This window comes from Camponotus floridanus, unplaced genomic scaffold (genome assembly GCF_003227725.1).
Source record: "Camponotus floridanus strain SB8 unplaced genomic scaffold, Cflo_v7.5 scaffold7, whole genome shotgun sequence".
NCBI lineage: Eukaryota > Metazoa > Arthropoda > Insecta > Hymenoptera > Formicidae > Camponotus > Camponotus floridanus.
In genome coordinates this window covers 508,752-533,350 of record NW_020229838.1, presented here as the reverse complement: position 1 = coordinate 533,350, position 24,599 = coordinate 508,752, and the positions used below count along the sequence as shown (strand labels likewise).

The 24,599-nt window shown below is 31.2% G+C and overlaps 1 protein-coding gene across 4 annotated transcripts; it reads left to right on the top strand.

Annotated features, from left to right (window-relative positions):
• The first annotated feature begins 1,316 nt into the window (after nucleotides 1–1,316).
• Nucleotides 1,317–23,942, top strand: LOC105251554. 4 transcript variants are annotated; one of them, XR_889211.3, is made up of 8 exons: nucleotides 1,317–1,507; nucleotides 9,027–9,163; nucleotides 9,594–9,750; nucleotides 10,282–10,370; nucleotides 17,413–17,556; nucleotides 19,514–19,768; nucleotides 22,072–22,186; nucleotides 23,663–23,942. XR_889211.3 is itself a non-coding variant. In XM_011258435.3 (8 exons), the coding sequence occupies exons 2-7, from the start codon at nucleotides 9,064–9,066 to the stop codon at nucleotides 21,598–21,600; spliced, it is 828 nt and encodes a 275-aa protein (XP_011256737.1). In that variant the 5' UTR covers nucleotides 1,317–1,507; nucleotides 9,027–9,063; the 3' UTR covers nucleotides 21,601–21,609; nucleotides 23,663–23,942. The 4 variants fall into 4 exon arrangements, 3 of the variants coding, with proteins under 3 accessions (XP_011256737.1, XP_011256739.1, XP_011256738.1); XM_011258435.3 differs by lacking the exon at nucleotides 22,072–22,186 and adding an exon at nucleotides 21,518–21,609; XM_011258436.3 differs by lacking the exons at nucleotides 1,317–1,507; nucleotides 22,072–22,186 and adding exons at nucleotides 1,646–1,859; nucleotides 21,518–21,609.
• Nucleotides 23,943–24,599: the final 657 nt, after the last annotated feature.

The window sequence follows — 24,599 nt, the reverse complement described above, 5'->3', positions numbered from 1 at the left end:
AATATCTATAGTATAATTCTCTTCTTTTCCCCCTTTTTCCTTCTCTCTCTTGCAATCTTCAAGGTTCAAGGAGAACAAAAATATATCAAGGGCGCTCATTGACAAGGAAACGTAAACGTTCTACGTCGCGAGACCGAGATTGAGTAAGCCAACACCTTTTTTAGAATCGTATCCACGCGCGCATCTCGCGTTGAATCACGCGTATATATTTAATTAAAAAAAAAAAAAACAGAAAAGACTATACATATAATATGACCGTGTATATATAGAATTAGCGTGAATTGCAGGCAATTCGTGATGCAGTATGTGATTCACTTTCGTAAATCGGTAGCACTGACTTTCACGACTCTGGCATCGTGCGAGAATCGACAGCTCGTTATTTCATGGAAAAATATAAATCGCTAATTTAAAGTGCATTAAGGGTTGATTTACGATCGCCGCGCCACTACGGAAATTAAGAAGCGACGTTTCGCTCTTTTGTGTACCTCAGGTAATACATAAATAGAGCACGTACACAGTAACGACGCATTTGCATTACGGTGATGCTGTTCTCGCATTATAGACTGAGTCATTGCTTAGCGGAACAGAAAATAAGCATCATCGATTTACATCATGAATAAAATACAAATGGAGTATCTTAGCTAATGGAACAAATTGGTTCGAATGAACAATAAAAAGGAAAAGAGAGAAATTCTACGATCGATCAATATCTGTTATATCACAAATAAAAATTATGCAGTCGATTTTTAAGATACGTATACTATTAGAGATTATTAGAAATAAATAATAATAAAATATTATTATTATTTATTTCTAATAATATATTATAAATAAAATATAACAATATATTATAAATAAAATATTATAAAATAGTTGTCCATATTATTAATATATATTAACAGGAAGCAAGGCTTCTATTTTATTCTAATTTTGTGGAGACCACGTCAATATTCTTTTAGATGAGGGTAAAAGCATACCACGCGCGTAATAGTTCAAAAATATAATTCTCATAAATCTATACGAGGGGCCTTTCTCTCTCTCAAGTGTTCGCATCAAGAAAACGCGCGATTTACATTAACGCGCGAGTTACATAACGCCTATGTTTCTACGCACCGCGCTCGGAAATTCCTGCATGTGTTCTCGATTTTCAAATATCGAGGAATACGACGCCATCGGATGTTACTATAGTGCCCGTATTACCGTCGTAAATTCCGCATGGCGAGTGCGCAGTCACGAGTGCAATTGAGCTCCAGCGAAGGTGGAAGCTGCGGCGCGCAACATTCTACTCTCTTCCCTCGTCTTCCTTCTTACGATGGAACTTGGTTTGACCAATCGCATTTCGTTGGCGGGGGTTGTACCATAAATGTCGCGTGGCTTATCGTTGGGACCCGTCGCCAGATCGGCGCCACCGTGTATAGCACCAGCGGTATACTAGTCCACACTTTTGGCGGCAGCCGTCCAGTCTAAGGTCCAATCCCCGAACCGAACGGTCGCCCGAAATACTTAGGTAAAGGCCTGCATCTCTCTTTTTCTTTTTCTCTCCCTCTCTCTTTCTCTCTGATCGAAACTACCGGTCGGAAGTCGCACGATCTCTTTCTTTTTTTCCTCGAGGGAGAGAGAGAGAAAAAAAAAAGAACCGCGGGGAGAAGTTTTAGCTGCAAACGTAGGGGATGAAAAGGGCGACGTGAGCGCCATCGCGAGTGCACCGAAGGGAGAATCGAGGAGATCTCCGGGGATCGCGAGAAAATCGGCGCGATTTTCCGACGTGTCTTAAAACGAGCGCGTCCTCGATCTACTGTGTGGCAGTGAAGAAAGAAACGCCTTATCGTGGTCCTCCTCTACTGCGACGCATTCATTTAGTAGGAACTTGCTCTTCCACTAACCATTCACACGAGAACGCGTGTTAATCACACGTTAACCAACAACTTAATATACTTTGTCTTTTATTTAATTCTTTCGTGTGCGTGTGTATGTGTGTGCAAAACGAATATGTGCGATTAATGATGTCACTAACATATAATTTGTGGATTGATGAAGATTATTCAATAATTTCTTAATTGGTTTTCCTAGTGTAATAATTAAATTATATCGATGTACGATAAATAATATATGTATAAACAAAAATTTTGTGGAGTATTAATTCTATAATTATGTCAGATCTTTCCCTGTCACAGTTTATTGCGATAGATAATAACAATAAATTATACGTTGACAGTTGCAATTAGAAATTTCAGTCTTATTTCATCGATCAATAATTGTTTAACGCTATTTTATTAGAGTAATTGCGACCTTTTTATGTCTAACACGATATCTTTGCTTTGCGTGACTGAATTGTTATTTTCGTTACCATTTAAAACAATGATGTTTCTTTCTGACAGCTGTATGTTCGAAATCAAGTATAGTTGCATATATGTATAAAAATATGCAGGTGTCTTTCAGCAATATAAGAAAATAATATAAATTTGCGTAAGAATGTATGTGCCATTTTAATATGCGCTTTGCTGATTTTTTGTAACTTTTTTACATTCTAAATAAAATTATTTATTGTAAAAAAAATATTCAATTATTTAATAGATTATTCCTCTCTGCAAAGGAAAAATTTAATTTTAATTTAATTTAATTTTAATTTTATTTTAATATTATCACCTGTTTTATTATTTTAATATTATCACCCTTTTTTATATTTTTTTCATTTTTTTAAGTATATATTGTTTAAACTTTTTTAGAACTGATATTTTTTTAAAGGCTTTATATGAACAATTAAAATCTTCTAACGTATGTTTAACGATATATTGATTTAATAATTATTTTCTTTAGGACCTTTGGGGTCTTAATAAAAATTTTTAAAGGAGGATAAATCTTTATTGATAACTATAAAAAATATTTAGTATTGCTAATACGCGTGATAATCGTCGAAAGGTATTAATTACAAGCAATAAATATAGACGATTTTTCGAAGTAAATATTCAAAGAAAAGAGCAAAGACATATACAAAGGATTTATAAAAATCACTCTAATAAATAATGTGATATGCTGCAAAATTACTTGAAGCTCTCTTAAAGAATTGAGATCCGCACGTGACGAATACAATGACTGTAAAGCGATTCTTGTTAAAGTCGGAAATTTATCGATCCCGCTCTTTCTATCGTAATCTCGCCTCCTGTGCATTCTAATTTCGTGGAAGCGACTTGGCAATGGCCGACGTGCATTCGTCTCGGTTTCCTTTTTATTGCAATACCAATTTGAGGCTCGCGTGGCATTTGAGCGCACTGTACTTGACGATCGTCGAGCTTATGGCAATCGTTCACAGAATGGCGAATTGTTTATAATAATTGGCAGAGATTTGTTTAAAGCTTACGTAAGGCGCACGCGCGCGCGATCGCGTATTTATACCATCGACCGAGAATAGCCGGATCCGCGCGATCCGCCAAGACCGATGCGTCTGTTATAGCCGTTCTCTTTCTACTGGTTTATATATATGTTGCATATTTCTATATGTGTATATTTTGTATATTATATATATATATATATATATATATATATATATATATAATATCAAATAATTAATCAAAAAGAATCATCGCAATTTGAATTTTACGTTTTTGTCACATTTTTTTAAGTCGCTAGAAAAATTTAAGCAATCTTAATTATTTTTAGCGGTAAATGAATTTTATTGAAACAAAAACGTTTACAGATTGAACAAATATTTCAATTTTTGTAAAATAAATTTTATATCTACCAAATAGTAAGTACTCTTATGATTATCAAAATAAAATATTAAGTACTCTTATGAACGGTAAAAAAATTTGTTGAATAAATAATTAATTTAATATTTAATATATTCGCAAAAAAAAACATTAATTTTTAGTTTATTATTAGTTCAATATTATTTGTACATTGTTATCCGCTTGTGCTCACTTTCCTGATTGCAAAATCTAAAAGAAGGATTTCAAGAAATCTAGCATTCTCATAACTAGATACGTTCCAGATTGATGGACTTGCTAATATTATGTAGTACGTCATTGCAAATGCTAGCTAATACCTCGTCACGTTAAATGACAGTCTGACTAAATGGGAGCACTACTACTTTTTGTCTGTCTCGAAATTAAATTTAACGTTATTGTAAACAATCATAACCGATTCTAAATCTAAGCTTGTCACAAAAAATGGGATTAATGGTCTCTAAATTTATTTAAATATCCTAGAAACCATGATTTTAATAATCTTTGCTTAAAATAAGCTTTCTGCTGCGATAAAATAATTTCCACTCTAAATTATTATAATATTTTTATAATTCAATTTTTTAAAAAGTAATAATAATATAAATAATATACGAGTAAATTGATTTATTTTTGCTTGTGAGATTTATTTTTATTTCTAAAAGCATATTTAAAAAGTGAACGTATGAAAAAATCTATTCTCTCTTCCTTCTTTTTATCAAATTAAAAATTAAAATAAGAGATATAATCAGAGATTCACTTTGAAAATCTTTCTATTATAATTCTAATATACATGATATTTTAAGAATCACAAACAAAATTCATTAATTCCGATACTGTGTAAAATTACATGAGAAAAGGACTTTAGCCATAAATCTTCTCACATATGTAACTCATGATTATTCCTGAAAGAGACGAGCATGAGATCAAGGTCAAAGTAATGAAACGTGCGCGTGTGATAATCGCAACCCACGATGTCGCCGCGTGTCCCTATTTTAAACGGCGCCGTCTGACGCGAACGGACGCTTACTACTTTCGCGCTCGCTTCTCGCGTTTCATCGCCGTAACGTGCCGGGTCTTCTCGGTGTCGATCAACTTTTTCGACATTAATATCACGAAAGTTTTTTTCCTTCGCGCGATTCCACGCGAATCGCGCGCGGACTTTTGGCGAACGTGCCACGCGATGCCCGGAATCTAAAGAAGCGTATACTTTAACAAACTTCGACCGCTCCCTCTTGGCAAATCTTCAACATCCCTTTCTAACACTGTCAGTCGCACTATCAATGTACACAAGCATACGTTTTCATTTCGAAAAATAATCCTAATAATCATGAACTTCATGCCATTCGCTTCAAAGCGTTTGTAATCGGATCGAAATGGGAAAACATTTAAAAAATATTCTAAAAATATTTAATAACAATAGTTTCTAAATTATCAATGATCAATTCGCTTTATAGTCTTGTTCTTGAATCAAAGAGGATTTTAACAATGGATATATAATGTATTGTTATTTAATTCCGCCATATTACGTCAAGCTTGGCTGTCTTACGAGGTCGCGTGGCGCGGGTGCTACGCGATTTTCCGCCAAGAATGCTAGGACGACAGGTGGAAGTGCCATAGCAGTCGTAAACCGTAATGCCATTGCAACGCACATTGGGAGGAACATTAAAGCTCCGCACGTGTTAGCGGGAGAGTGCCAAATTTCCAAATTATTTAATTCCTCGCGTCACACGTCTTTCATGGCGCGTGTAATGCAATGACGTATCTGCAGATCATTCGCTCGTGCGAATTTCCGTTTTACAATAAATCACATAAAACGCGATAATAAAAGAAATATAATCTAAACTTTATTTTTATATGATAACGTTTATAATATTTTAATATTTCTAGTTTTGATTTTTAATATTTCTAATTTTAAATTTAATTTCTTTTTTTTTCGAATGAAAACTTCGTGTGTCTCAATATCAGTTATTAGAGTTAAAATTGATGATATAATATTCTATTTCAAAAAAAAATATATATATATATATTAAAAATTGATTTCTTTTAATTCATAAAAAGCAACTGGCATTTCAATTAAGATACTTTAACGATGATTAATCCAACTTTTGAATCATCGCGAAGTATCAGCTATACAGGCGGCGAAACGTATTGCAATTTTTGGACCCACATCCCAGATGATTTGCTTGACCGTGCCATGTATATTTTTAGAAGCCATCTAGATTACCACGCACGTCCGGATGGGGATATAATCCATCCCTTCTACCGCGCGCGCCCACATCCTTTCCCTTCACTTCCGGTGCTCCTTCATCATCCGCACAATCTGTATTACGCACGCAACAAAAATGCGATTCTTTGCTCCAATCCTCTCCATCGATCGCAATTTTTTCACTCGCTTTATATTTGATTTACTTATTAAAACATTTTATTTTCTATAGAGATGTTCGATAAATCTCTCTTAATGTATTGTAAATGTCTTAATGTGGTATCCTATAAAAATCCGTATAAATTAGTTAGCGTGTCAAGATATATTTGCAACTTAACCTATTTCCACGTGGATACATTTTTTAAATCAAGATATTCTCGGACGTATATATTTGCAAAATTATGATGCGATCTAATGGAAACAGTTCCGGCGAATCAAGATTCCAAACACGCGCGGTTCTCCAGTTAATCTTATATATATAGTTAATCAATATATTTTATCAATATATTTCACAAGATTTCAAATCGATGGAATATTATCAAGTCAAAGTGTGAAGAAAACTTTTAAAGAGAATAGTTGGAGAGAAGTTTTCTTTTTTATATTTAAATTATTTATAGAGAGAAAGAGAGAGAGAATGATATATAATTTAAAATATAAAAGAAATTACTTTCTAAATATAACACTAAATGTAACACGCTATATTTAGGATATACACAATTCCCTTAATCCACAAAACATGAAATCATAAAAGCGTATATATCAGCCGAGATTCGACGGTAGAATTGCCATGGTACAGGGAGGTCATTATCGTTGAGGATACCATGAACCTTCAATGGGGGTTCACGAAAATCGGTCAAAGTCAGACACGGAGATACATCGACTCTGCTATCTCTGAGCACGGGGTATCTCTCAGCGATACTCTTCCACCTGTTACTAACTAAAAACGGACCGGGGCCCGGGCAGTCTAAATATAACGACCGCGAATCCGGGACTCTTGCGTCACGTCGCGTCGCGACGCCTCCCTTTTCGTTCAAGAATTGTGCGCAGACTGGAGAACAAATCACACAAAACTTTAGGATACGCGGCTATTTTTTCCCTCGCGATTTCTAAATGTTCGAAGATCGAATCAGAATTTACTTCCTAACATAATTTCGAACTTCTTTTTTTTCTAAAGAATTTGAACAAATTAATTTATTAATAAATTAATTAATCTAATTTTTGTGACTTTAAGAAATTTGTGTTTTTGGAAAAGTTATTCTACTTTGATTATTATATTTTAAAAAGCTCTCAATCTCTCTGAAATCTCTCTGAAATTAACTTGTTTTTGCATTAAATTTTAAAAATAATAGTGTCAAAAATATAAAATATAATTTTATAATTTTAATATTATTTTGTAATAATGCACTTTAAAAAAAATCAATGCAAATTTAAGATATTTGTGTACAATATGTTAATACTATATCGTATATACATTTAATATTTATATATATAGTATTTATATATAGATTTAATATAGAAATAAATATATATTTTTTAAATGGGACTAACGCGAAGGAATTTTATTTTCATTTCATTTTCACGACCTTCAGTCTTCTTGCCGAGAATGAAACAGGAATATCTACGAAAACGCTCAGGCGATCCAGGGCGACTATGAAGTATGCGTGACGCTAAAATTAGCGGCATCCGTTGCGTCAACAAAAAGAAAAACGTCGCTCCCATTTTGTTACAGACTACGATTGGCCGATGCAAGGGACGTTACGTACCAATTTTGCTTTTGCACGCGATTGAAAACGAAATTCTATTATGTGACAATAATATCAAATTATAATAAGTTCAACTTTAATACCGTTAATCCGATTGAAAAAAAATATTAGAACATTATTATAATTTGATAGAAAATGTTAGAATATTTCACGTTATATAAAAAATGATATTTAGGTCTAAGATATATAGATCTAAATTTTTACAAAATTTCTTTTAATACAATTTAATATCATTAAACTATTTTAATGATTATATATAATATAATACGCTATATAACACGCTCTATATAACACGCTCATTTTAATTTTAATATTTATTAAATCATTTGTAACATAAAAAATATTAAGAAATTAGATTTTTCTGAAATCGGCAAATTATTAAATTATATCTACAAATTCATTTGTTCAGATTGACTTATATCATACATAAATAAAGAGAATGACTGTTTCATGATAATAGATTGCGGAAATGGCGCACAATTTATCGTGGCAAGGTTAAAAAAGCACAGCCACGCCTACGGTAAATCGTTAAATTTAAGATAGCTTATGCAATCGCCTCAAACTATTGGAATTTTATGACGCCTATTACAGAATTTTCTCATAAAAGTTCTATTGTCAGTATTTTCAGCATATGAAAATAAAAATTGAAGTCTATAAATTGATTCATTTCAATCTTATTCGAATAAATGAAAGAATCAAAATTCTTTTAACATAAAGTTTTTTTTGCATGGTTTTTCCTCATTTCTTAATATTTTTTTATAGCTAATTATATTTTCTACTTTATTAACTTATAAATCACTAATTAAAACTGCCGTATACATATATAAGAGATTGTAGAAAATTTGAATATTATAAAATGTTGAACAAAAAATATATATTTACATATATATTTATATCGCATTTTATCTTGAAAATTTTTTATGCTTATATATTTTCGAAATGAAAATTTACTTAAACACTATTTTCAATATATTATCCCAATAAAATAAGATACTTAAATTAAAATTAATGTATTTAAATAATGTGAAAATAATTAAATATTTTATTAATAAATAAATTAATATCCAAACTATTAAAAAAATCTAGAATATAAAAAAACATGATAATTCTAACAATAAGATACATTATATGTTTTCTAACTTTATCTTCTGGCAATCTTCTCCCACGTATACGGCAATCATTCATGCGAGGAAGAGCAGTTTTTACAAAACATCAAACGATTAGAAACTCGATAAATTTATTGTTGTTACATTCTCGCGATTTATGAATCCAACGAGCGGAGAAAAAAGATAGCATACATTATTTGACTCTGTTTATTTCTTTTCTTCTTTTTAATAGCGAACGAGTGTGGTTAGCAGTTCAGTAGAGTGGCAAAATGGACGCGCGATTCAAAAGCAATCTCGATATGATCGGGCGCAATGAGCCCATCACAAGGAAAGCGAAATTTTGGCAGAGTTACGTACGGGCCCTGAAAGGTGAGACGTGCACATTATCTGCGTAATATTTGAATTTCCAACACTTATATGTCCCGCATTTACGTTAAATAGAATGATCCGCATAAATCGAGTTATTTAAATATTTCTGCATTGATAAACTAATATCTTTTAAGTATATCTTTTGCTAGAAAATTATATATATTTAAATATTTCTTCACGAATAATTTTAAAAAAGATTCTTTTTTAATAAAAAGCTTGAAAAGAATATAAAAATACATTTTTTATTTTTCTCAAACAATTTTAAAACATATGTACTTTTTAGTATCTTGTTAAATTTTTTCAAATATTTTATTATATTATGAAACTCTTTGTGTATATTTTGTTTATGTTGTTCAATTTATAAATAACGTTAGAAAGAGAGAAAGACAGTCTTAGTATTTTTTAATGAAACGGAATAAAAAAAAAACAGGCACTGACGACATCAGAGCTCCTGAGCACACTCACAGGCCCCGTAGCATTTTCCGCTCGGATTTTCCTGAGCTGCAATCCTCCTCGTGGCCGTTTGGAAAATCAATCTTCGAAAACCCAATTCACGCAGCCGACCGTATTAATGTTCCCGGATACAGGTGTGTACATTACTTTTTCCTTTTTTTGTTCATTGTTATTAGATCATTGTAGTCGTAGCGTATAAAATAAGATGGTCCACGATTTAAAAAATATATATCCAAATATAAAAAATAGAGCAGAATCATAAAATATCGGAAAGAGAACCCCATACTGTCACATTTTTTAAATAAATCCGTAGATAATCCTCTCGTGTTGTATAAATGTATTCTTGACATATCTTTGATATATCGGTTCTCTTGGCAGCGACTCAAAATACGAAGATCTAAATATAAATTTACGCCAGCTTACTTAATAAAATTTCACTCTTATTTTTTAGTATTCATTATATCGCAGCAAAATACTTACTCTTTACACATAATTTCTAATAATTTCATATTTTCACATAATTTCATATTTTATTTAAATAAAAAATATTTAAAAAAATGCTTATTAAATATTAAAAATTGTAAATTAAACATTCATGATACATGTTTAGTCGCTATTTTGAAATATAATATTAATGCATTTACGTTTCCTCCTCTCTTTTTCAGGTATCTACCCGTGCACCGTGAGATCTACGGATATTCGCCGAGGCAGCTGTATCCCCATCAGTACAAACCCGTAGAGCGCTTCACCCCCGGTACGTACTAAAGAACTGTGAGCGAAAGAAAAGAGAGTAAACGGCGTCTTAGATAAAGAAATCGAAAGCCCGAAACGAAACGAAAACTCTTATAATAACTCGATATCGAACGAGAGAGCGAGAGAGGGAGTGTGATAGAGTGCGAGAGGAAGCGAGATAAAATGGAAAAGGAGTACGCGACCAAAAAAAAAAAAATAGAGAGTGAGCGAAATAAACGGGAGTAGAATCGGGTGACGGGAACCAGAAAAAGTATGAACGCGCAGAATGGATCACAGAAATCATCAAAAACCGTATCGTACCGTATCATACCGAAATATGTTAACAGATAACTACACTTGTTCTCATGGACCTTCCTAGATTAAGTTCTCGATGTATAACAATCCGGTGCTTTTGGCTTCTGGCCGGCGTACTTAAAGGAAAGAAACACACAAACGAACGGTCATCGTTCCTGAGAGAAAGATATTGTCGCATCTTACACATGCACGCACGCGATCCTCCGGGCCTTTCTCAGAAGCCAGAAACGCCTTCCCGGAGAGGTACCGTACACCACATGTTTGCCCTCCTTGCCTGCACATTTAACCGAAGAGACAACCGTAAAAAAAAGGACTTGTTACCCCCATCCCCCACCTCCACCCATCTCGTCCGCGGCCCCGATTTTACGCTAAGTGCCGCTCTCCTGACGTGTAAAATGCGTATACACTTTTTGAACGTACGTGTCAATCGGTTCGTTTGTTTAGTTTCATTGTAAATCACAATAATAATAATCAAAATAAGCATGTCTATATATACCTTCATACGTCACATACCATGTGTAATACTAATTATTTTACGTATCTCTTTGTATCAATAAGTTATTAGACTTATATACATACTATATCATTATATATATATATATATATATATGAGAGCATACATGCATATCTATACGTACGTATAAATATATGTACAATATGTTTCAATATTTCTGAAGACTTTTCTGTCTCGCGATGTTCCACTTATCGTTAGAGTCATATATCCCTGTTTTTTAGATCCTAATTGATTATTGATCGAGACTGGACTCAAGATCGACGTTGACATGACATTTATATATTTATGATAGAATGTAATCCGTCGTCTTATACAACTAAGACAATCTAGGACGGATTATAACAACTTTAACGAAATACCTAATTGGATATTTTTCCTTTTTACATCAAAATTATATAACGATTTTTTTATGTAACAATAATTATAACCAAGACCAACTATAACTATTACAAAATCATCTCAAGTTCGCCTATTGAATTAATATTGTTTTTCATTACTTAACTTTAATATCCTAATTCCTAATAACTAATTTTAATATCCTAATTAACTTTAATATCCTAATAAATTATAAATCACATCTCATAAATATGTAATCTGTCTTCACATTAAAAATAAAAAATATTATGATAATTAGCTTTGAGATTCTAGAGAATTTCCATTATTTAGATTATAAAAAATAATCTTAAAATGTATATTATAATATATAGAGTTTTTTCATATTCACATTGCATACTTCTAATGATCTGATTAACCATCTAATCTCAATAAATGATTTGATCATTCGATATCATCTCTATCGTTAAATCGAGGGGTCATGGATCATCGCTCATCGTCGTTCCGTCATTCATGGATCACACGTGGATCATACGTGTCGTGCCCGAAGTGTCGTCCTGTGATTTGGTCTCTAGAAAAAAAGCACTTCCTAGCTCGCCGTATACATCCAGTAACGATTCAAAGTCATCGAAATGGGGTATCACTGTCGATTCGTTCAACTATACGCGGTTTCGCATGCCGCTGAGGTTTTTGATTTCTGATTTTCAGGCTCTAGACCCAACAAGTGGCTCGTATTGAATCGCATCATCGATTTGAGCGACCTTAGACGTCAACAGATCTCCCGAAAATGGGAGATCAAAGAACGAATCGTGCTCACCTCCCGAGCGCGACGTCATTGCTTACGAAAAACGATAGACTAATATCATGCACAATCCTCTCCCTAATATAATCTCGCTTTTAAAATATCCCTATACTTTTTATGACACATTATACTATACATACATATAGGTGCTTCTTTATTCGTAGATATAACAAGCGAATCATCGCTTAGTTTTTTAATTCGCCTGACGGATCGTTTCGTATATCATATTTTTACAATAGCTATAGTGCTTCTTTTAAAAATGACGCCATGATTTTTCGACAATTTTTTATATAATTTATATAATTTTTATATAAAATTTTATATAATTTTATTAATTATAATTAGACGCGAATTATCGAACAGATTAATATAATTATTGTAAAATCTAGAGAAAGAAATTGAAGCGAAATTATGACGAGAATTTTTGAACTATATCTTCTCATTACTATTATCATATTTTACATTTTTTCATTGATCATATTTTATTTTTTTCCATTGATCATATTTTATTTGTATAATATTTGGATATGATTTATTTATACAACATTTGGATATTAGGAGTTTAATATTTAAGTTAAATATTATAATATATTAACATTAAATATTAGTAAATATTGAATCACATATTTAAAAAGATATGTAGTTAAAATAACACAACTTTGTATAGAGGATTTTGTGCACACCAATAAAGTTACATACACACATCAATTTACACTTATACAACACATCGTAATTTATTACTAATGTTATCCCCTTATTAATATATATAAATACAATTCATCTCACAATCCTGAATAAAACCAATAATCCTTCCTTTTTTTATTAATATTAAGACAATGATCGAGAAAATCCCGCGAATTGCCGTAAAAAGAAAAATTTTTTAAGACCATTTTTTGACACCAGCCAATGCGATCGAGAGAACCGAAATAAAAAATTCGATTTATGACAACACGACAAGGAAAGCTACTAACTTTTATATTAAAAAATTTATAAAAACAAAATCTAATAAGATATATATCAAAAATTAATTTGTTATTAAATTTTTTGACTATAATTATATTTCATATTTTATATACTCTTCGTCTTTTCCAGCCTGATAAAATGTATAAAATATAATAAATTAAAAAAAAACAAATTTATATATTGTCTTGTATATATTTAATTATTATTAATGAGATTATTGTGATTAAAATGACTTACTGTAAACTGACTTAAATAATGTTAAATAATATAAATACCATTATTAACCAATTAATATAAATAATTAATGACTAATATATCAAAAAAATATATCTAATTCTTATATAAAAGCAATTTATTTTAAGTATAATAAAATACACATATATTATATGTCTTTTCTTTTTTTATAAAGACAATAATTATGAAAAACATTTGCAGAAATTATGTAAATATGTATGTAACAATTTTTTTTAAATGTTTTGCGTTCTATTTTTTGATTATTAATACGAGACAAATACAAGGATGGAATACGGGCACGTAATATTCAGAAATCCTTAACTCTTACAGCTGAGGTGGAGGTCACAGCTTGAGAAAAATCAATGAGCCGAAAGGGAGATATAAAAAAAGCAACTCGAAAGTGGGATAAAACATTGGAAAGACTGGTTTTTTCGATCGTAGGCGCTACTTTAGACAATGATTATGCACGCAAGCATATAACAAATTAGTAAATAATTATGGAGACAAAAAAGGGATCTGCATGTATTGGTGTAGAATGTATGATGTGACCGTATGATAGCTTCACTGAAAGGGAATAAGAAATGTATCATGTGTATGTGAAGAAAGCTGACGAAAAATAATCGTGCGGAAGAAAAATTCTCCTTTTCGAAGATCTTAAAAGAGAAATAATAAATTGAGATAGAACATGGCCGCCAAAACTTGAAAAAGCTGGAAATTTTCTCTCGACGCTTGCGCGCGTTCTAATTCGTGCTTCCGATTTTTCAGACACTACAATGTCGCCTGTCTCCTTATACAATTTTTTTTGTTAATATATATTTAAAACATACATATATATCGTACAAGTAGAGTAAGTAATATATAATGCAAATATATACACACAAAAATACATTTACAATTGTTATGCAATTCACAAACACAAAAAACTCTTTATAAATATATTTATTTGTTTATAATTTATTATAGACATTATATATATATATATATATATATATATATATATATGATGTCTATACTCAATTATAAATAATAAATTCTTTCACGATCTAACGTGAAGTAAAGAATACGGGAGATTTAAGGCGCGATGTCGAGAAAAATCGAAAGTGCTCTTTAATATACGCTCTAATCGACAATAATATTACATGCACGCGTATTTACTAACAATGGACAGATTAATGCAATTAATTACAACCAGATCCAGAAATTTCTATCTTTTTCAGGATATGGCATGTGTACTTTTTTGTTAATTTGGATCCTCCCCTTTCCAGAAACCCATTTCTAGCTTTTAAGCGATTCGCCTTTAAATAATTTTGTCGACTACTGTAATTTTTTCGACTGAAACTGCATAATAATTAACGATTGCTAATTTATGATGATTACACGGACGTACACGGGTCGCCGCAACATACATACAGGATTGCCGCAATTACTGTACATAGTTCACATCAGATTACGCACTGGATTTTAGTAGGTACCGATTTTCAATGAAAGATTTTACATAGTTTAAGATGCTTAAACGGTGTGATAAATTAACCACGCGACTTCTGAAAAAAGTAGAAGGTTAGTAACTAATATCAAACGCTGATTACGGAACTTGGGAAATTTATCGTAGCTGAAATAGCCACAAATCTTGAAATAAAAAATTTCAATAGATCAAATATAGTTATCATTTTAGAAAGATTAAATACAAATATTAAATATGACAAATATTTAATTTAAATTAGACTGAATAACGCATATGCAACATTTAAAGCAACATTTTAAAACTAATATGTAGTGATAGCGTATGATATAAGCCATACAGTGAAATCAGTTTAGCTAAAAATATATTTTAAAAATTCATAATTTATAATGCTAGTGCCGAGCTTCACAGTTTCAAGGATAGCACCGAGCAATTAATAGAATTAGTAAAACAATTAATAGAAAAATAATTTGGCTATAATCTAAGCAATCATCTATAATCCGATATGAATCGCATTTTAATAGTACAAATTACTATCTCTTTAATTTTTTTCATTACAAATTTTGATAACCGAGCCATTTTTTGACGACTCGAATCGCCGCACCTTTTTTCGTCATCGATTTTTTGAAGCAACTTTTTTCCACCAGGTTAGTATGCTTTTTTTCACTTTACGTAACGTCATGTTATTTTTTGTGACAGTTCTGATTTTTCTTTTATTTTTTATACACATGCTCGTGTGTGGTGGCAATTGATGCCAGCTTTCGTCTAAAAATTTGTTTTGATATAAAAAAAATATTTGATATTTAATGAACGCGCACGGCTTACAAAAACATGAAACATAGGGACAGAACCCTAATATTTTTTTAACTTCCTGTACTTGCCATGAACAAATCGAGTTGTAACTTTAAGCGAGTTTGAAATAGCTCATCTAGTTGATATACTGCAACTCAAAGTTTCGAACTGCAACAAGTTCACGAACCTCTCTAATTATATTTTAAGGAGCCATCATTCGCTAATTAGATGCGAAAATAACAAAAATCGCGTGATCGTATAACTTGCATAATTTTTATGCTAAATTCTCATAAATACAATAATATATGTGTAATATTTATAAGTACAATATATTTGTAGCTTAAATAATTCCTCAATTTATTTAATAAAGTGTACTAATAATGCATGCTATGTACGTTTCATGCATGATCTATTCGTGTATGTATATTTATGCTTAGTACAAAGCGATTATTATTAAGCCAATACTGAAAAAGTGAACAAAAATGCTTGTGCGCTAAAATACTAAAAGAAGGAGAAAATGGAGCGCAAAGCAAAGATTAATTCGGCATATTTTGGGCCATATAAAACAAATTCAATCAATTCGATATATTATTAACAACTGATGTGTAAAAGTTATTTATCCATCAGAAAAATCGATTGCAAATTAGTAATTGAATAATTATATAAGATTATATCATAAATTTTTTAATTGTAAGTATTGAAAAATGCAAAAATTAGTAGTTCTCTTTTTAATTTAAAAAGAGAGAATATATATTTTTAAATTAAAGATTTTTCTAATTAAATGCCCGCATTTTTTTTAATTCTTAATAAATTTTGTTGAGTGCAAAAAAGAAAATACATAGAATAAAAAATATTTCATGGATATACATTACATTATATAAATATAATAATCAATAAATATAATAATTGGACAAAATTTAATGTAATATTAAAATTAAAATATAAAATTTCTATATATTTCTAGATGTTTCTAGAGCAATTATATATATTCACTCAATTCGATTGGATTTGATCTATTTTAATAAGTTTATAAGATTAATTTAAGCATTGTCTTCTTATTTATCTAAGACAAACGTAACGACGAGAAATCCAAAATATATTTTTTGCTATGTCCACTCAGGATTAATGTATCAATACATTAAATTTAATATTTGCATTCTAAAAGTCAATATCACGATCATTTCACGGATTCTCGACGTTATAATACATATGTGTATAAATCGATCAATTATATTTCCTATTCTAGACGAAAACGTAGCGAATACAATTTAACTATTATTAAGAGCAATTTAGAAATAAATAAACAAAGAGAAACTAAATTTATTTTTTTTCATATTTAGCAATTTAACGATACAATTATTTAGATAGTTAACATATAACTAAAGTTATTCAAAGTTATTTTATGTTTCCATATATATAATATTATTTATAAATAAAGTAAATTATTTAAATTAATTTGAAGTAAATGATTTAAGTTATTTAATTTATTTAAAAAATTACTTAAAACGTAGATTACTTAAGAAGAATATTTAAAGAATATTTAAATTGCAAAAAGTGTTCGCACCGTGTTCGTCAAGAGAAATAAGCAAAGTTGTAAATCAGCGAATTTCTGCTTTCATTTCATAAACGACATTGAAAATTACATGATACAGCGAAACCATTCGACGCTGAGAAAGCTTGGACCGATCATTTGAACCGATTGGCGGACATCGACAAGCTCTATCCGAGCAAATCGCCGCTTTTGGCTCGTCATTTAAGCCCACCACTCTCTACGAAACGATTGTTCGACATTCACGGTGAGTAAAAAAACACAAATGTACGATATTCATTGCTCCCAATGCAAACACATAATTTTATCCGCTTATTCATGCACAATGAGTTACACATCTTTAATAATTTTATACTCTTGTTAAGGTATTGCATATGCAAGATATATTTACCCTCAGAAATATTTCATATTTCATATTTTCAGATAATATAAACGATTAATTTTGTGCACAAATAAAATATAAATAATTAATAATAATAAATTACTCACGAGCCCTGTCGTTCGACGTCTCCCTAACCTCCTCTTTCCCTCTTCCTCTCTCTCTCTCTCTCTCTGCCACTCCTTTATTCCTGCACTTTTCCGCGATGACAACGTTAGTTACGATCATTGCAATTCCACGGACGCATTAATCATTGAAATACAATGATTACCCGACATTCTTTATCGCACTTTTGATTTAAAATTGCGTGACGCGTACTTTATTACACTGTGATGAGAAAATAACGCGAAGGAAATATAATCGAACGAAACTTTGATTCTCTCGATACTCACGACGCCTCGCGTTCAGTGTAATGGATGCCGGGAAGACTGAGAATTCAAAAATGTGCGGACCGCGTCGATGCTACACTTGCCACTTATCATGCTACACCTTCGTACACTTTTCGCATTTTAAATAATAAATAATATGCGTTTTAAGATAATTGTTTTTCTAATTGCAACGTCAGTGAATTAAATACAAAGTATAACATAAATCAAGATTAAAAATAAATGTCATCGCGATATCATCGAAAATATATAAATGACGTTTCATCGATTGTTCGCGAGCGAGTTCGAATAAATCACGTGGAATATGTATTTTAAAATTTTAATTGATGTGCAAATGCCGAATTTACGATTGATGATAAATATTAAAACACATAATATATCAAAATGTGAAAATGCCACTTATTAAAGCAGATACAATATTTATAAATATAATATAATATTTATAATTAATAATATGTAATGAGTTTTACTGGTCTTTAATAAAAAGACATTTTGCTCCTTTTTTATATGTAATAATGTTTCATTAAAACATGAATAATAATTATATGTATTTGCAAGTTATAACTTTTAAAGCTTTTTCTATTTATTTTGAATTGTTTTTTTATGAGAAGTTACACATATCTGGAATAAAACACATATAAATAATCTTCACAAATTCAGAATTATATACATGTTATATACCTTTTTATTCTTAAAATGTGAAATTTATAAAAAAAGAGAAATAAGACTCTTAGTCTCAGATATTTTTTAATCAAATACGTTGCTAAATTCATTTCTATATACAATATAATAAAACATATTTTAAAATATTATTAATTGAAACAATTATCATTGTGATTCCTTTAAGAGAGATTTCATTAATTTGCAGTTATTCAGACTGTAACTATTTACTGCTTTTTAGTAATAATACACTAATTTTATTTAAAAGTTCAATATTCCAGTAACGATTAAAAAATTCGAAAATAATATTATTATAACAATTTTATTTTTATATCCTGCGATATATACGATTAAGAAAAATGTTAATAAATAATTGGAATCGACGGAATTATCGACGGAAATATATTCTACTATAACAATAAATTGCTCTATATAGACTTTTTTTAATTTTCACCATAGCATTATCACAGCTTATCGCATAACACGTTTAAATATCACCCTTTAGAACAAATCTTACATATGAAGAAATTACCTCATTCTAGCAGCTTCAACATCTCGTAAAGATAGCATTTGCTAAACAATCGCTGCTAATAATATTTCGCTCTAGATCACACAAGAGAGGTCTCAAGGCCAATTTACAGCAGCCTGTGTAAACGGCTTTATATAACATAGTATATATTTATAAACAATACACCCCTACCTTCACCTCTCGGGAGCTCTCGACGACTATCCGCGAACCAGTTCTCGATTGATCCGAATTAAAATCATCTCGCGCGCAGGTAATCTTGTGGACGACGACTACTTTCTGCCGCGTCCGTCTATCCTGCTGCGTAAGAAGCCGTTCTTCGATCTCCTGGAACCGTCACCGATGGCGCCCATCAGTGCGTTCACCCGGGACCCATGGTGGTACCCAAGTTATGCGCCCTATATTCCGAGCTACGCTCAGTATCGTACGCCGTTTTATCTGAGGGACAGCTACCTCAGTCCAATTAAACGTAACTATTTGTGGAGCCGACATCCCATCAGGCCCTTCGGTATGTGCATGCACCATGGCTTTTCGGCCATTCTTCTTTTCCGTGGCGAGCAGAGGTCGATGCCAACGCATAATTTTCTTGAAATTACTAGACAAATAATAAATTGATAATAATTTAGTTGACAAATCATATTCAATGATGACAGTTTCATCTTAAACGTGAAATTTTATACGTTCTCACACCAAGTGATTATGAAAATTTATGACATTCGGTGGCATTGATCGCTGACAACGACTGACTATGGAAAAATTAAGAAATATTGACATATTAGAAAACTTTTTTATATTAGAATTAACGTATTGCGTGTTGTGAATCTTGCAATTTTAAATTGGATATTAAGATCTTGGATAATATCTTGAAATACATATAAGCAAAATATGTTTGTAATAAAAAAATCTCTTAATGAAATCTATAGTCAGTGATTATAATATATTTGCGATTATTATTGTTTTTTTTATTAGACATTCATAATCGCAAATTTAAATCCAGACTATTATTTAAAGAATCACTGCAGAAATCTTTTTGCATATATAAATATTGCAAAAAGAGCGAATTATGACTATTATTATTTTAAATAATTCGTGCTGCAAATGAGAGAGTCATTTCTATAATTTTATAATTCTTTGACAATTACAAAATTTTCTCCTTTTCAGAGATTTTAGTATTTTACTATAAGGAATACACAAAAAGAGATAGTAGTCTAGAACAAAATACATTTTTTTTATAAAACGCACCTAACATACACTATTTAAATACAGATTGAACTTTACGAAAAATGAAATATTTTTCGCATGAGAAGTATTTTTTGTTTTCTTTCATTTTCGAAACATGTGAGCTTTTGAAAGTCATACAGCCGTCCACCTTTTTACAACTAGAATAGTCTCAGTTTCGGTACGGATTTTGGTAATTTTTCATCCTTATCAACATTCATGAAATATTCAGGAATATGTCTCTACTGGCAAAAACTGTTTACTTGATTAAAATAAAAGAATAGATCACAAATTTCTTTCAAAAATTGAAATATCATGTATAGAATAACATGAAAGAATTATGAAAAAATTTAAAAAAGATATTTGATTTCAATTGCATATTTAAACAGTTTTTTTACTGGAAATTTGGTTGTGGTTGATTTGAATGCTAATTAGACAAGCATCATTGCCAGTCGCGACGTCAGAAAACAGATCGGAATATCCTTTTCGCTTGTCACCTCGATCGAAAATATAAATCGTCGCAACCGTACAGAGATATTTGGCACCTTTGCATAGTTGTTACTAATTTTGACACAGGCACAACATCATGCCTCAGTTTCGCTGAGCTGCGAAATTGAGATAACACCTGGTGCCAAGCTGGCGAAATCGACATTTTGGGTCAGCTTAACTTTTTGAGCACGTTCCACGTTTTTTAACAGATTACGAAAATTCTATTTGTGTTGCTGTCTCAATCGGCAAATTGTTGTTTTTTGAATTACACTGAAAATACATATACATAAGCATTACACAATTTTCTTATAGACTGACTCAAACATACTTACAAAAAAGACATTTAAAAGGCATATTAACATTGCAAATTTTTCAGATATCTCTTAGGCGTCTTTTCGATTTTTGTAATCATGTATTTAATATTTCACCAAAAACAAGTGATGTCAATTTACAGACACGATTCTATCGACTTGAAATTGAAAGTTCTCGATGCAGATTTAAGATAATGAGACCGATGCTACAGCAAACAAATGTCTATCATATTTTTCAGGAGAGTTATACTACTATTATTCGCAGCCAGTTCCACGATTTCACTTTACCAGCCCGTGGTATAATAAACGTACCACGCATTAAACGAAAAAAGTGAGCGATAAGAGATTAAAGTGGCCGAAGTGTTCAGTCCCTCGCACCCATTTACTCGTTTAATAAGTCAAACCGATCAGTAATCATACAAACAATCGGCAAGGATAGCCGTGGTGGCGCATTTATTTCGAGAAAAGAAAACCGATCCTTCGTTTGCGCCATATTAAAGCCATATTATACTCGCCATATTAACATGCAAGTAGTATTATAACAGATGAGTGATCATACAACGTGTATATATATATCGTAATCGATCTATGTCTACGACGGCTGTTTGAATGAGAGAGACTCTGGATCTCTTAACCCTTGGGCTACCACGTGTTCCCTCGATGTTTCAAAAGTAATTTATAGTATCGATACTCTCTTATATCGAAAGATCCGTCTCTCTTCCTCCGTGTATCCCGATCATACATATTCGTGTATTAACTCGACTATTTTGTTTTCTTTAAATGTTTTTCCCAGACTGCGTTATCGCTACAAGAATGTTCCTTAATCCTCTCGGTAATTATTAATTACCGCGCCGTTACTCTCCGTTCTCCACCGAGAAGCCGCTGACACAATCTCTCTCGAACACGCGGTATGTGCCCGAAAATATTTGTCTGTTCCAGTCGTGGAATAATTGTTTGCAACAGTGATTAAAAACTCCATTTCGCAAACTATTGCGGAAATGCTGCTTGATACACACTCGCCACTTTACTGGTTAACACTAGAAGGATCAGAAGTTTATTAATTGAGGAGATAATTAATTGAGATACATTGCAAGTTTTTTAAATAGTTGGAAGTCTTATTTTTTCTTGTAAAATTTAAATTTCATCTGTTATCAATAAAGATGGAACGATAGGAGGATACTTTGCATGTTTATTATCTATATTTTATTAATATATAAAATGCAATTATCTTAAGATCATATAAAATAAAAATATATAAATCTTTCGTACCTTCTAGCGTTAATGTCAGCACGTCGCGATTATTAGAAAGCCTCATAGTATATTCATTGCTTATGAGATCGATGTTTAGCATAAAGACACGTGCCATTTTCAAAGGCTGTCCTCGAAGACAGAAGTGACAGTCCAGCCAGAAGCGTCGTAGCCAAAGGGTTTTCTTAACGAAACATCATCCTATAATTTCCCACGTAATTGTCATCTCTCACGACGACCTATACATGATTTGCGAATCTGTATATTTTACAAATACATCATCTTTTTACTTGTTCCTTCTTCATTTCTCCATCAATTAATACGTATATATTCGACATTATAGTTTAGATTCTCCTAGTGAGAGATATTTGTGTATTGAATCATATCACGAATACCTTCAGATGTCCTGGGGGAAACCTCGTTCACGGTGTAATATTTCTATTTACTTGTAATAATTATGCTATGCTCAGCTAATAGCAATATATTTATAGTTGCATAGAGAGTAGTTTACATCTTATAGTTTGCTAGCTGTAGCTTGCTGTGCTCTAAATCTAAAAATTCGTATCTAACGAGATTGATATTAATACCTTATATAACATATCATATTTATATTCGTTATCGCTATCTTGTCAAAATATAAATGATTAACCGTTATTGTTATAGTTTGAATATTTGAAACATTACACCGTATACAACGAGGATGCGTAAAAACCTATGAGTTTTCTAATATTTAACTGTATATTTTATTGTAGTATGATAGTTCCCGTTCTCTGTTGAATTTTGTGGAGATTCCTATAGGAGGAAGTAAATTCCATGACTGTGAAAAATATTAAACTAGTTATAAGCGTGAAAAATGCCATAAGAAATTTTTCATTTCTAAAAATATCGCACGATTGCGACTTTACGTTTATAATATTTCCTCCGGCAGAAATCTCAAAATAATGGACTCTTATGGAAAGATAATCAATTAAGAATTTTTTTTATCTCGACGTCGCATTGATAAGCACGATTAACCGCCTTTCGAGTTTTTATCATTTCTAAAATATATTTTATCTCTCTCATATTTTAAATATTTTTCCATAAGAGCGTGAAAGATTGTCATTTCGCATTAAATCAACACATCTTTCTTTTTGCAGCTCACGTCTACTGATGACTATCTGGCATACAAAGAAAGCGTGAAACAAAAAAAAAAGACGAAAAAAAAAATAATATTCGAAAAAAGTCAACCTAAAAAAAGGAAGAAAATTTGCATCACATCCTGAAAGAATTTTGGCGTCTCTATATCACAGTGCACATACTATTTCCACGGAATTTTATTTATTAACAATTACCACCATATGACTTATTGTACTGTTCATCCGTGATCTGTTTACGAAATAAAATAAACACTGCCAAAATTTTACTACACAGCATCAATTCATTTAGTTTCTTTTCATTCCCAGGCATAATTTTAATTACAACATCCTTATGATTTTAATTCTGACGAACTTTACACGTTACATAATTTCATCATTTTGAACAAACTTTTCAATTTTGATAAGATAAAATAACGTAATCAAAATAAATGATTTCATAAATCACTGATAAATATTATCTTATGTAATTATTTTCAAGTTAACGACATAAAACACACCTAAACACTTGCGAAATAATTTATGGAGTTCTTTTTTTCAAATTTTAACTTTGATAACTGATTAATATTCCTTTGATACTTGATTAATATTCCTTTAAGAGTCAAAAAGAGAAATATTGTATACTCTCGACACGATTAAACATTTCGTTATGCGTGATAAATTCGTACATTACTCATATATAGTTTTTGAAGAGTCGGGAGAGAATTGCAGAATAAACTGGAAGAAAGGTTTGTACAACAATATGCATGTTTATTATCTGAAAGTTTTATATCTCTAGGATGCCATTGCATGGCGCGTTCCGTCGTCGGCAATTCGAACGATGTAACAATTCTCGTGATAATCGCAAACTCCTCTCATGAGAGAGTGCGGCTCTCTCTCTCTCTTTCTCTCTCTCTCTCTCTTTTTCTCTCTTCTTTTCCTTTTTATTTATTGAATTTAA